General features: G+C 46.2%; 1 protein-coding gene across 1 annotated transcript in view; it reads right to left on the bottom strand.

Annotated features, from left to right (window-relative positions):
• Positions 1 to 14,254, bottom strand: part of LOC119406681 (glycoprotein-N-acetylgalactosamine 3-beta-galactosyltransferase 1-like) — a 29,332-nt gene that overhangs the window by 3,282 nt on the left and 11,796 nt on the right. The window contains exon 3 of the mRNA XM_037673411.1: positions 2,661 to 3,015. Coding sequence (XP_037529339.1) covers positions 2,661 to 3,015 — 355 coding nt within the window. The remainder of the gene's footprint in view (positions 1 to 2,660; positions 3,016 to 14,254) is intronic.

Genomic DNA, 14,254 nt, shown 5'->3' with positions numbered 1-14,254 from the left:
GCGATGTGTTAGAGCACTGACGATTCAATTTCGGAATTACCAGACAGGAAGTTACAAATTACAGCAAAAAAGTCGCAAACAAAACTTTCGCTTTCAGAGGCCCTTTAAGGCAAGAATTCGCGAAGATATTACCAATATTTTTGCCCCTGCAGCTATATGTATAGTACAGGTGTATTTGTGAGACTATCGTGCTGTCTGAAAAATACGAAACGAAAGCTTGGCGTCTATTGCGCGCGATTAAAAGGCGAGAGCAAGGGCAACACGCCATTTCGAGATTTGGTGTTTTTCAAGCGCATCCAAGCGACTTGTATACACACGTTCATTGCAAAAGAACTGTCGATTCACAACCGGGAAGACAGCCGACCACTCCTCGTATGCTTTGCGCTTATCAGTCGGCGATTGCGGTTAGCTCTCTGCGGCGATAGTCGATATCGTTTTGTTTTCTTTACGTATTGCCGTTTTGTCTGCCGCGCGGCATGCCTCATCGCGCCAATTTTGAAAGTTGAAGGTCTGTACGCCACGTGGTGTGAAAAACGGGGAACTAAAAGTGATGTCCCAAATTCCTGGGTATGTACAGGGGTGGTCAAAAGTTCCGAGGCCGCAACGCCCAGCCGAGGAGCGGCACTGCCATCGCAATCACGCCTTCGCGCACGCTGCGTCGATCGTGCGCGTGAAGGGGGGGGGGGACGCATATCTTTTCCTTTCTTGCTCTCCTTGAAAGGAAAGCGACTTATAAACTTGGTTCGTCATGTTCCCTCACTCTTCGCTATTGGAATTTTCCTACTGGCCGCGTGCAGCGAGGCGGCAGTGTTCCGGAATATGTTCATGTGTCCATCCAAAGTGGTATAAAAATAAGTTAAGTATTGAGAAAATGAGGTCAAAACGTTTTACTGCCTCCTTTTTAACACGAAAGTGTTTTATGTCGGGGTCCACCAAGATTTCAGTGACGTATTTCCGTCACGGAAATGACATCGAAAAAGTTTACGCGATGATATGGCAAAGAAAAAAAAAAGTTCCGTCAGCGGGCATCGAACCCACGACCGCTCGGCCCACAACAACAGATGCCGAGCACGCTATGCACTGCGCCACGGTTTTTTTTTTTGCTTTATTGCCTGCTTCCAGACATAAACCACATCACAAACACATAGAATAAACAACATCAAATGTTGTCCGTCCTACTGGACAGACATCAATTTTAAAATTCCTTGAGCACTGTCAAGGGTGCCACTCCCGATAACCACTCAGGTACAATCCACTGCGCCACGGTCACAGACTCTAGAGGCTTTACGAACGCGCCTTTTATATCTACCACTCTCCCGGTCGGCGGGGTGCGTTGCCCACTGGGTTCGGTAAAGTAATTCGTCATTACTGTAGCCTCCGCGATTAGCACCTGCAACGCGTTACACGTCCGTCCCATTCGGCGCGTTTTCAATAGAAGTTCAATTTTGTCAATGCCTTAACAAACCGCGAGGTGGCGATCTTAGCGCAAGCGTCGTAAAAGCGTCGGCCTCGCTCATAGCACCACACTAATCCAAACCAAAAATAGCTCTGGGACGCGCGCCTGCCTCACCTGGATGTAACACCGCGTTCCCCACTCATGCGCTCGCCCCGAGAAAAATCGCGGCCGGGCTACCGGGGTGGCACGATGCGCTTTGCGTTTCCCTCTAGTCCGGCGGGGGTGTTCCATCACATTTAACATGCCACGGGATGGCGACCAAGTTCTGCGCTCCTCTGGCTATCATACTACAAGGGTTTGTTTAATCATTTAACATCGACGTTAGTCGTCGGGATTGAGATGTACCACCAATCATCAAAGTGGGTGCATCCAGATTAAACGGTGCTATAGCTGCCAGACAATATATGCACAAACTCTCTTATATCAATGTACAGTAAACATTCACTTACTTCTGTAAGGGCACGCTTAACTTTCGTGTTATTCCGATTCCTATGACAGAGGGATCAACCATCTTTTTTTTATGTAGACCAGGGGTCTCAAATTCACCTCAGCTAGGGTGCCGCTGTCACAAAATTTAGTCAGCAATGGACAGAAACGAGGTATGACCGTAGTGGGTGGGGGGGGGGGGGGGGGCAGTAGTTTGTACAAAATGCCAGCTAACGTTGACATTTGATGCCCGGCCTTTCCCATATCTCATGTATGGGTCCTTTCAGAAGGGAACTCAATGTCTGGATTCGAACAACATATCGATACTGATATCCAGAATGAGCAAAATCTGGACGCTGATTCTCAATGCAGAGCTCTTGTGTTGCGGCTATGTTTCCAGACATGCTGAAGCCGTGGAGTACTTCCAAAAATAATGCTTGAGACCACTAAATTTTGTGTCGCTCATGAGCATACTTATTCAGGATATAAAATAAAACATAGAAGGAACGCAGTCGGGCCGTTAGCCAAAGATCCGCGGGCCTCATGCGGCCTGTGGTTCGCGTGTTTCAGACCCCTGATGTAGACCATGTAAAGCTGTGGCAATTCGAATCGCACATATATGTCGATAAATATCAATCGATATGCAGCAAACACTTGTAACTGCAGCGCCGCAGACGTTCTTGAGGAATCGCGCCAATTTTGTTCACCATCGTATTCTCCGCGCTCGGAGTTTCTACTCTGTTTACTTATCCTCGAATAAGGTCGTCGGCATACGTACCAGCCGCACAGGGTACTTGGCGTATTTCCAAATCCACCAGTGGTACGGAAGCGTATCCTTCCAGAAATATCGTTCGACGTGCAGCGGGAAGAACCGGTCTCGACCCAGGGCGTCGCGAGTGTCACCGGGCGGGACTCCGACGTGCATGAGGCAACGGCCCAGCTCGGCGTCCTCGCTGCCCGCCCCGTCGGCTCGGCACTTGCCCTGCATCATGCCTTGCTCGACAAGGCGCCGCAGCGCCTCGCGGCTGAGCACATAGCCCGCGCCCCCACTCATGTATCCCTTGGGTACGATTGTCCGGAACGGATAGCCGAAGTAGAGCGCCTGAGATGGGTCCTTGTCCAACAAGAAGTACCTGAAACAGTCAAGTGTCCTCTAAATAAGGAATTTGTTTTTTTTTTCACAGTCCAGGCGGCGTGGCCTCGCCATCTCTCGGAGGTGGCGAGCGACTGCACGTGTATTTTGCGCCGCCTTCGTGAGATTGCGTGACCAGGCTCGCGCGCATCTTGAGCTCCGGCGGTAACAAAAAAAAAAACTTGTGTAGCAATTGGTGTAGTTCTAAATCCTGCGCTAAGTGCAGCTACACTACTGTGAACCCTGAGGAAGTGCGTGGGAATCGCTCGGTGTCCGCGCATGTCGCCCGGGCACCACGGTATACCCGCTTTTAGTGTTCCCACTGCTTCATTTACCAAACCGCCGATGACGCCAATGTTTGAGTTAAGTAGGTACGGTGTCCCTGCACTAATAGTACTAATAGGATCTGGTTAGATGTGCGTCATGCGCGTTACCTTTTGGTGCGCTTTATCGACCTTCTCCTTGTTACGGCCGTTAATATACAGGTCGTCTGCAGCCAGTTCCCTCAGGTTGTTTTCCTCGGAAGATGTAGCGACGAAGCGCCGGAGAAGCGCCGGTGACAGGAGCAATCGCGCGCTTGGCGAGGAGGTGGCGCCCTTTCTTACGTGGCGCACGTGTCAGCCGCATGTTTCCGAAGCGTTTTTAGCGATCTTAAGTTATTGCGATTACTTCTTGGCTATTTCTGTTAATTATATTATTTTAGACCTTGTTCGTTTACCTTAACCCTGTTTTGAGCATTGCTAGCCTTGTTTTAAGCCCGTGTTGAGCACTTCATTGTGAGCGTGATCACACAACATGATATATAAGGACGACACGCCGCCCCTATAGTGCTTCGCACTTAACACGTGACTCCAATTGATGCCATCGTGCCAGAAAATGACTGATGAAGATCGCTACAGTGTACCAGAATACAGTGGGTAGTCGTTTCAGGCTGCGCCCGCCAGCGACGCTTCTCACTTGACGGCACAAAAGGGCGCCAGCAGAGCATGGGCTGCATGAACTTGCGGTACGCGCTGGAACGCAGCGTGGAATCGTCGCTTTGCATGCCCCGTAAATAGTTGCCTCTGGCCACTAGAATTGCCTGGCTAATTTGGCATACGTAACGTAAATGTGGTAGCGGCTTGTGAAAACGTCCAGCATGCTACGATGCGGTCGTGCGGAATGGCCTACCACTAGGTATACATGGCGTGCCCCAATTCGACCCAATTATTGTCCTTGTCCTAAAGCGTGTAATACGTTAAACGATCATGAATTTTCGCCGGAAACATAATGTGATGAGCGTTAGCGCACTGGTCCACGGGAATTCTCAAAATGAACGGTTAAGCAACACTTGCCACGCTCGACAGTGCCATCGCAACGCCTAGACCAGACCTCGGCGAAACACATGTTTTCTGCACAGCCTCCGGGATCGGTCTATCGGTTGCACCGGTTGTACTGGCACCGGGATGGACGATGTCCACTGATGACGTCGTCATGACACCATAATCTGAAGTCATGATAACGTCATTGCGTGACGACATCGCTCGCTCGTAGGAGGTCACGTGTTGTTTTTTTTTCTGTTCGTGGACGGGCGCGGAAGGTCGGCGCAGGTGCGTAGTTTACAGCTACGCTGTACAGTTTTGCAGTGTTCCGAAAAATGTTAGAAGTCCGTGTTAGACCTGAACATGAAGGTTACGCAAATCCGCGTTCAGTGGAAGCTTCAAGGTACCTTGGAGAGGGGAAGCGGCGTATTCTGGCCAGACACCTCCCTCTCACAGCAATACATTTCAGGAGGAGGGATGTCAAGTGTAATAAAGAAAGGTCGGGAGTTTCTAATGGAATAAAAGTAAATACGAATGTTAAAACAAGTCAGGGGCAGCGGTAGTTTTAACACGACCTAGGGTTAGGGGAGTGAAGTTACGGGTTTACATTACTTTCACAAATGGCAGGATTCAACGCGGATGGACTCGACAGCTGGCGAGCAGTCGAAATAAGAAGAAAACGTTTACGGTAAAGGTCGAAAAAAGGTACTTAGTGGCACAGGGTATACATCAGGCCCGTAGCCAGTAATTTTTTTCGGGGGGGGGGGGGGGGGGGGACACTTGCTGAAGACCTTGAGTTTTTGAGAAAACACGTTTTTATTATTTATGTTCGGTAAAAACACGTACTTCCCCGAAATTTCGGGAAGAGGAGCTAGCCCCCCCCCCCCTTCTCCCGGCTACGGGCCTGGTATACGTCACATGCATTTCTGGTCACCTTGAAGAACCGCTTTCTCAGTGACTAAAAGGGATATTCACATAATACATATATCATTTTTTTACAAATTTTCCGCTATTTCAAATGTCCCAGATTTATCAAAGTCTGACTAATGGTAAAATTTCGGTAAATGTTTTACCACGAGGACCACGATTTTGAGTTAATTTGCATCTTTTGAAAATATAACACAAAAACTATAAAGTGTATAACTTCAATTCTGGCTCAGTAGTTGTATACATTTATGCGAAATACAAGGAAAAATAATCAACTGGTTATATTGGAATACGTAGGAAATAATGGTACTTAAATAATAAAAAACATAGTTTCTAGAGAATCGAGTTTAAAGTTAGAAAACAGCTCAAAAGCGAACATACTTTGCCACAAACACCGTTCAACTATTTTATTTAGCAGCTACAAACTTGGTAATCATTGCCAAAGTCAATTTTGCACTTTCGAGGCTGTCGTCTTGCTTGCCTTGCTTCTTTTGTGAGCTTTCATGCAACTCTATCCGCGATGTATCGTCGATTATTGTGGTCAACGTTTTCCAAAAATTGACTGTTTGTTGGCCAGGCTTCAATCCTAATTATTTCAGAATTTCGGCTCGTGCGATACTGCCTTAATTAAACGAAAGAACGACATCCAACGTCCCACTGCTTAAGACTATAAAGCCTAGACAAAGACAGCAAGGACTCTGCGACGCAATTCCCCTTAGCTCAACACTTGCGCCGCACAGTTTTCACGCGCATTTCGGTCTAATTGCATCACAAATAATATTCATGTCCATTAGAGCATACCCGTTGTCACCCTGCACGCGATTCACCTCGAAGGACGCTGAAAAGGGTGAGAGGTTCAACGATGAAAAGCTCCTCAGTACGTCGCCGGCATTTATTCGCATTTGCAAGAGAACTGTATGGGGTGCCGCGAAATTTACTCTTGCTGAAGACCTTCGCTACCCTCAGCATCTCAACTTATCGACAGGCACGACAGGCACGAGGTGTAATGAAGCAAAGAGCTGAAAGTGTTCGAACAGACGCGCTCCGAAGAACAAGGGCGAATAAAACGGCGCACAGCGTCTTCGGACTGCCTTAGAAGTTACCCGACAATTTCTTATACGCAGCTGGCTCCAGACAAGCATTTTGGCTTTCGTGCACGAAGTTTGTTTAACACGAAAGTCTTTTATGCAGGGGTCCACCAAGACTTTCATGACCAGGGTTGCCAGGTCTAAAAGATAAAAAACAGCCAGACAATTGGAAAAACTAGCCAATAGTAGCTACATTGAGCCAATAGCAGTAATGGCAGCCAAAAGTAGCCACGCATGTGCGCAAACAGCTTCCGCATTTTTATTTACAAAAGCCTTTCGGTGAAAATGCACACATGTGCAGCACGAGCACTTGAAAATCACAATTCCTGAGATTCCAGCATAAATTGTTGACTTTAGCAATCATTACAAGCATGATGCCGTAGTGTTTGCGTTGTTGAATAAACGGGTAGCTTTTCACGCCTCTTGCATGACTTTTCTTGAAATAAATAGAGGATACGACAATAAAAATGAGTCTACGGCATGGGTGCGCTGAAAATCACTGTTGCTGGCATCGAAGCATGAATTTGAGCCACTTTCACAATAATTTCTTTCGCGATGACGAATCCAGAGTCGCAGTCTGTACCTAAGCCTAAGGAATCATATAAACCGTTCGTCGGATATCCTAAAAGGATTGATTGGTGCGCAAGTTGGTACGACATTCTAAAGAGAGTACTAAAAAACCAGTACACATGAGGCGAAGCCGTCAACACAAGCGCTCACTAAGAACTGTTGTTAGTGAGCGCTTGTGTTGCCGCGTTTGCCTCTTGTGTACTGGTTTTTCAGGGCTACCTAAAATGTTGGATACTCGATTTCTGATGCAGAGTGCAGAGCGCTGTGGATACGGAGCGCTTTCGATTCCTGCCGACTTCCAATTGTGGTTGAAAGCTGCGTTGAGCAATAGCTGGTCTGCTAAATGAGGCCACATGCAACAGTTCTCGCTGAGTCCCAGGTGCATGTATCCAAAAGAATTTTGCTTTTGCGTGCGCGAGGCCAGCTCGACTGGCAAGTTACAAATGTGTTGTTTTACATATTTACGTTATGATCGCCACGATTGACTCTTACGCCTGCTTAGGCCACTGCGCCGAAGTTAAGTGTCTGCGTAATAAATGTGCCAAATTCAATTTTCGGAGTTGACTGCCACGTTTTGGCACCCTATTGCCACACTCACTCCTTCCTTTCTATGGTTATGTTATCGCCCCCTTACACGTGTTATTTACTGCCTTGCGCAAACCGCGCCAGAATGTCTGGGAACGTTCCAGATTATTTTAGGATCATCTGTTAGGCTTGAGCGCGGGAACCCGAACAGCCGAGTCCATTGAACTAACGCGGTCGCCAGCGATAAGGCTGGAATGTTTGATGCAGCATGTATAAATGCCGACGCGCCTTACCGCAGATGAGATTACCGACGGCCGACGCCCTGTTCGCCGCTATCAGTGTACAGCGTAATGCGCTTGTACCTTGCCTTTTCATTTCTCCAGGGCACAGGTTCGCCCAAATAAAATGTTTAGTCCTGAACAAGCCGACTGCTGCCCTCGTCCACGTCACTACTCCGTGACACTACACTCGAACACCAGTGGCTCCGTCGTCATCAGATATTGATTATTTTTCTGAAATGGAGGGGACAAGAAAGTAGTCAAAAGGAGCTAAATAGCCAAAACTATTTTTCTACTGCCACTGGCCTAAAACTGGCCAATGACGCCATCAAATGGCAAAGAAAAAGAAACTAAGAAAAAGTTCCGTAGGCAGGAGTCAAACTCAAGACCTCTCGGTCCGCGAGGATGGCTGGCGGGCGTTTAGCCCACTGAGCTACCGCCGAACACATGACGGAAGCTACATGAACGCGCAGTTTATCTTTCACACTTTCTTCTCACAGGGCTCCTGGATGGATGGATGCGATGAGCGTCTGCTTTATGACCCAGGTAGCACAAAACGGATGAGTGACGTTTTTAAACGTTTATCTAAGACAATAAAAGCGCCTAGACGACTTCACTGAATAAAAACTAAAGGTCTAGAAAACGTCGTATATCTGGTCTAATGTCCGGCTAGAATCCGTTTTAGGGGCGAAGCTCCTTAAGGCGGCACCCGTTCGTCCCTCGTAGTCGTCGTGGTCGTAGTAGTGAGTAACAAGTCTTACGCTTTGACCTCCAAGGTGGTGCCGGTGGGAGATTTCTCCTGTGCGTTGTTGAACAATAAAAAATTCGCAGCGTGCGCGTTAACTAAAAGCCGAATTCTTCTGTCTCTCATTCCCCATTAGCAGCCATTGGCATGTTCCAGTAGGAAACGTTAGTAGAAGTAGAAGTGTAAGTGTTAGCTAAAAGCCGACTTCTTCTGTCTCTCATTGCCATTAGCAGCCATTGTTTACCTCCAAGGTAGTGCCTGGTGAGATTTCTCCTGTGCGTGATTAAACAATAAAAATTTTGTTCAAAACGCCGTTGATTGATGAAATAAACCAACGAAAGACGCCAGATGTTTTGTAAAAGCAGAACGAAAGAACGCCAGATGTTTTTCTTAAAGTGTAGTAGTAGTAGTTGCATGTAGCCACCTCGCCCGATCGTCAACGGGCGAGGTGGACCGGCAACGGCGCGAGGACCCTGCCGTACGAGAGTTAAATCACACTAAAGGACATACTTTGCGGGCGGTACACTCTAGTGAGCTTTCAACTTTTCGTCTTAATGTACATGATAAAGAAATTATTTCTACGAAAAACGCAAGGCACACCTTGAGCAATATGTTTGGTTTTGGGACGCTAAATGGAACCATGAGGCGATGCGAAGCCGGAGCACTTGCACGATCGCGTTCCGTTGGCTTTCGTTGGGCATGCTACCGACCTCGCGTCGTGGAACGCGCGTCCTGTCTTCCCTCTAGCCTTGCCCTTAATTCGCACAGGGCGAGCGGGGAATGCGGTCGCTCTTGGCGCTCTTTCGCTCGGGAGCGGACTTCTTCCTTGCATTTCACCGATCACAAGTGATAATGAAGGGACCACGTAAACCAACAGTACAATAAAAGTTTGATGTTTAATATATACACGATGTTTCACACTCTTTATATTATGTACTGGGCGCATTTCACGGAAGAGTTTCACGGTTTACAGATGATTCCCTCCGTAGCTTCGCCCCACTCATCATCATTCACCCCGTGGATATGCTGTGATTTTTTTTTAAGACAATCTAGAAAACGCTTTAAAAACATCGCAAAAAATACCTTCTATCAAAGGGGTTGCTGGATACCTAAAATATCCGATTGCATTGTCTTTGAAAAAACGCTATCTTGACGTTTTTAAGGCGTCATGCAGGATCTCTTTCCTTCTAGCTGTTTTGCTTTTGTGCACGCAATTAGCGCACGTTTATAGGAAGGCCTCTCTGTTATAGTAATTACATTTACTTTATTCTGTAATTACTATTAAAGAGTGAGAGCTCGGTAGATTCTCAGACAAAAGTGGTCATGTTGTAATTTATTATGGAAAAAAAGCATCGACTGCTGTACAGCATAGCAACGTCAAAAACACAAAATGCGATATAGCATACGACTAGATAACATTATACATAAGCGGCAAAAGAACACAAAATATTGCGGTATTTAAAATGCAGCTATAGAGTGCACAACCTTCAAGAATGCAAGTTTTTGTTGCACGATTCATCTTAGCAAAATTGTTGTCAAACAACTAACAATGCAATATGACAAAGCTTAGGATCTGGCACAGCCATTCTGCAAAATGTAAGCGCCGTCTCAATTAGCTATACTGAATGAAACCCAAGGATGAAGTGAAGAGAAATTGTCGAAAAGGGAATGTCGGTGAATCCAACGACTCGACAAGGGGACTACTTTTCGTCAGAGCCCTGATGAAGGCCTCCATGTTGAAACGTTTTCTCACCGCTTCATCTTCCGCTGACCTTTTCTCTTGTAAGAAGGCGAGAGAGAGAAGCAACAGAGGATAGACAGGGAGTGGAACTAGCATCCAGTTTTCTAACCTACTCATGGGGAGTGGAATGAGGGAATAAATCTCGAGAGGAAGATACATTCACAACACACGCACACACAGAGGAGTGTATCACAGGTGGTCACTCAATTCTGCTGCCTTAAGGTACTGCAGGAGGGCTCGTGTGGTTTTCTGGGCTGATGTGCTGTGAAGACAGACTCCCAAAATCTTTCCATGAGTAAAAGGCCGACCATCAAGTCTCCTGTAGGCACACTGGCAAACTGGAGAATCCAGCGATGTTGAAATTGGGGACAGCGGCAGAAAAGAAGATCGGTGATCTACACAGTTGCGGTTATCGCACATTGATGAATCTGCCATACTAGTCCGATAGGTGAATGAGTTAGAAGACGCTACACCGAGCCACAGCCAACACAGCAACACGGCAAAAAAAGATGACTGATCCCTCCGTCATAGGAATCGGAATAACATGAAATTAAAGCGTGCACTTACAGAGGCAACTGAATGTTTACTGTACATATATATAAGAGAGTTTGTAGTTTGTACAATGTAAATTGATGTCTGGCAGCTATAGCACCGTTTAACGTGGATGCGCCCTCTTTGATGGTTGGTGGTACATATCCATCCCGACGACTAACGTCCGTGTTAATTGATTAAACAAACCCTTGCGATAGCTGTAGTAGTTAACGCTGAAAGCTTAATCAGAGGACTAGGTGTGATAGCCAGAAGAGCGTCGCATATGGGACGCAGAACTTGGTCGCCATCCGCGGCATGTTAAAATGTGATTGAACTCCGCGGCCGGACTGGAACCGCAAAACGCGTCGCGCTGCCCCAGTAGCCTGGCCGCGATTTTTCTCGGGGCGAACGCGTGAGCGCGGAACGCGGTGTTACAGCCAGGTGAGACAGGCGCGCGTCTCAGACCTATTTTTGGTTTGGATTAGCGTGATGCTAACACAGTGGATGCTATGAGCGAGGCCGACGCTATTACGACGCTTGCGCTAAGATCGCCACCTCGCGGTGTGTTAAGGCCTTGACAAAATTGAACTTCTATTGAAAACGCGCCGAATGGGACGGACGTGTAACGCGTTGCAGGTGCTAATCGTGGAGGCCACAGTAATGAAGAATTGCTTTATATTACCACTCCCCGAGGGCAACACCACCCCGCCGACCGGGAGAGTGGTAGATATAAAAGACGCGTTTGTAAAGACGCTGGAGTCTGTGACCGTGGCGCAGTGGATAGCGTGCCCGGCATCTGTTGTTGCGGACCGAGAGGTCGTGGGTTCGATGCCCGTTGATGACACTTTTTTCTTTGCCATCTGATCGTGTGAATTTTTTCGACGTCATTTCCGTGACGGAAATACGTCACTGAAATCTTGGTGGGCCCCGGCATAAAACACTTTCGTGTTAAAAAAAAAAAACGTGGACAGTAGAAGTGGACAGGAGTAAGCGCTGTCCTGTGCACTCCTACTGTCCACGTTTTTTCAGTGCACCTCAACCTAATTTTCCAAACATGACCGCAAACCAACTAGCACAACTCGCCATCTGCTCGAACACAGCATTTTAAGCAGCAAAGGAGGCCTGCATATCAAGCGCCTGGCGTGCGCGTCTCTTCCTTTCAAAACAATCGTTCAGTAGCGCTACTTAATACAGTTTGTGGAAATCGACTCCAATGTGTTGAAAACACTAAAAACAAAACTGCGAAATAATATTGGCCCATCCAGTCAAGAATACGTAATAAAAAAAAGAACGTAAATGGCTTGCAAAAATCACTGTTGCTTAAGTGTATTGCTCACAAAATGGAGATTTCACCATCTATCTGTTCGTAAGCCTCTGTTGGAAGACTTCTCACTGAAATAATGTTGGCAAAAACTCTGGCATTATTACAGAAGTAAGACTAGACGTTCGGAACAAAAGGCGGCATCTTAGACGTTCACAAATAAATATTTGTGGATGGAGCATCCATGTTTGAAACTGCGCCCACCAAAGAAGTAATGGTTTCAGGCTTCGAAATGCAGCATATAGAACTTATCACAAGAATTATGGTCTGACATCTCTAGAGAGCACACAGTTAACCTTAAATGTGCGATGGCTAGCAGAAAATATGAACACTAAATTACATAAACATAAAAAAACACAACTAAACCAATTGTAGCGCAGAAACAAAATGTATGAACAGAAAACTGACGGAAACGGCCACAAAAATTACAGTGAATCGACCACTCACTAAAATGAATAAATAAAAAATTTGGGAATATAGAAATCCCAGCCTCATCAAAAAATCAACTTTGTTTTATGATGGCCAGTATTAAAAATGCCAGGCTAAAAGAACAAATATAATGATAAGACACATAAGCTAAAGAAATTGTGACTCTTCCCCATAAGTTTACTCAATAAGCACACAGCTATAAACTCGGCATTGCCAGAGGCTGGTCAGGGTATTGCACTTCGTACATCACATTGCTCAGTGTCAAAATATCACAATGTGTGGCACGGAAGTCTGAACACATAGTTTCATGACAGGTACTTGATAGAAATCACTAGGAACTTCCGGAAGTCTGCTAAGAACACTACAAATGACATGACAGTTGTGCCATTAGTAGCGTGGGCCAGCGTTCCACGTCAGACATATTTTAGCATAATAGCCGCATAATAGCCCTAGTGCGATTTCTTGAAGCTGCCGAGAAACAAAGACGCTCAAAAAACTTAACTGCTTTATAAATTGTGACCTTTTGTTTTTGTTGAAGTTCCCAAGGAAAAGTGAAAAATGCAAATCTCTTGACATCCATCTTTTTTCATACTAAAACATGCCAGTCACCCCATCAAAAAGAAGAAAGTAATAATTTAGTTGATGTAGTATTTGTTTCAAAACATCAAGGGTGCGTACCACCTGCTATAAATAGGAGAAAAGATCATTTCATTATATGCTATAATACCTAAAATAGGACGGTGTGAAAAGTTGCAAACTCGATAACTCGAGAGAGCGAGCATGTTATATTTACCCAAGCACAAGAGACGCGCCAGGGAACCTTTTGGTTCTGCTAAGAGCTGCCGGCTTTACAGAAAAAGGAGGAGGTTAACAGAGAAAGGGAAACACAAATCACAAGTGCGAAAGTGCATCGAGATAGTCAATGCAGCACTGAGAAATCACAGCACTAAAAAAAATGCCGAACTCCTCCTCGTGAAACGCGTCTTTGACTCTCATGCCCTCAGAAATTCGCAACTAACAGAAAAGCATGCCCAGCCTCTCGTTACATGCAGATAGTACTGTGGAGGAAAACATGAACCAGTACGCTGTTGTTGTAAAGATTATCTCATCCACAAACTTCAGCGACACAATAAAACAGATGACAGATGCCGTAACTTTCAACTATGCAGTTTTAGAGTTCGGCTCGCAAAACTTTGCGTTAGCGTTCATCGCCATTGTGCATGCGTTATACGATACGTACACCCCAGACGCTATCTTTGCGTATCCTATTGTAAAACTGGCTACTGCGCATGCGTCGTACGCCTTCCTCTTGCGTACTCACCTCAAGTGGCGGAAATAGCATACGCGCGCAACGAATACGCTCTTTGTGTACGAATTCTAAGAGAGAGAGAGAGAAGAGGGAGAAAGGAAAGACAGGGAGGTTAACCAGAAGCAGTCTCCGGTTTGCTACCCTGCACGTGGGAAGGGGAAAGGGGATGTAAAAGAATGAAAGAGAAGAAGAAGAGCGTCCCACGCGCATTTCTAAAACTGCCTATTACGAGGCACACGTAGCTTAAGCTAGTGTCTGTCTTGAAACTACCTCATCAAGCGGCAAAGAAGAAACATAGTTATCTTACTGAAGTTAGGTTAACAAATATACATTTCCCGCTCATGTTCATTTGAACATGAACAGAAACCAGGACCGGCATTTACGTTTCGACAGCTTTATCATGCATGCTGAATAAATTCCGCAGTCACGTACTGCTGAAACACATCGCACAGGCAACCGGTGATGAAATGGAACA

Source organism: Rhipicephalus sanguineus, chromosome 10, assembly GCF_013339695.2.
Source record: "Rhipicephalus sanguineus isolate Rsan-2018 chromosome 10, BIME_Rsan_1.4, whole genome shotgun sequence".
NCBI classification, from domain to species: domain Eukaryota; kingdom Metazoa; phylum Arthropoda; class Arachnida; order Ixodida; family Ixodidae; genus Rhipicephalus; species Rhipicephalus sanguineus.
Note: the sequence above shows the minus strand (reverse complement) of the source record. Positions and strands in the feature narration are given on the sequence as shown.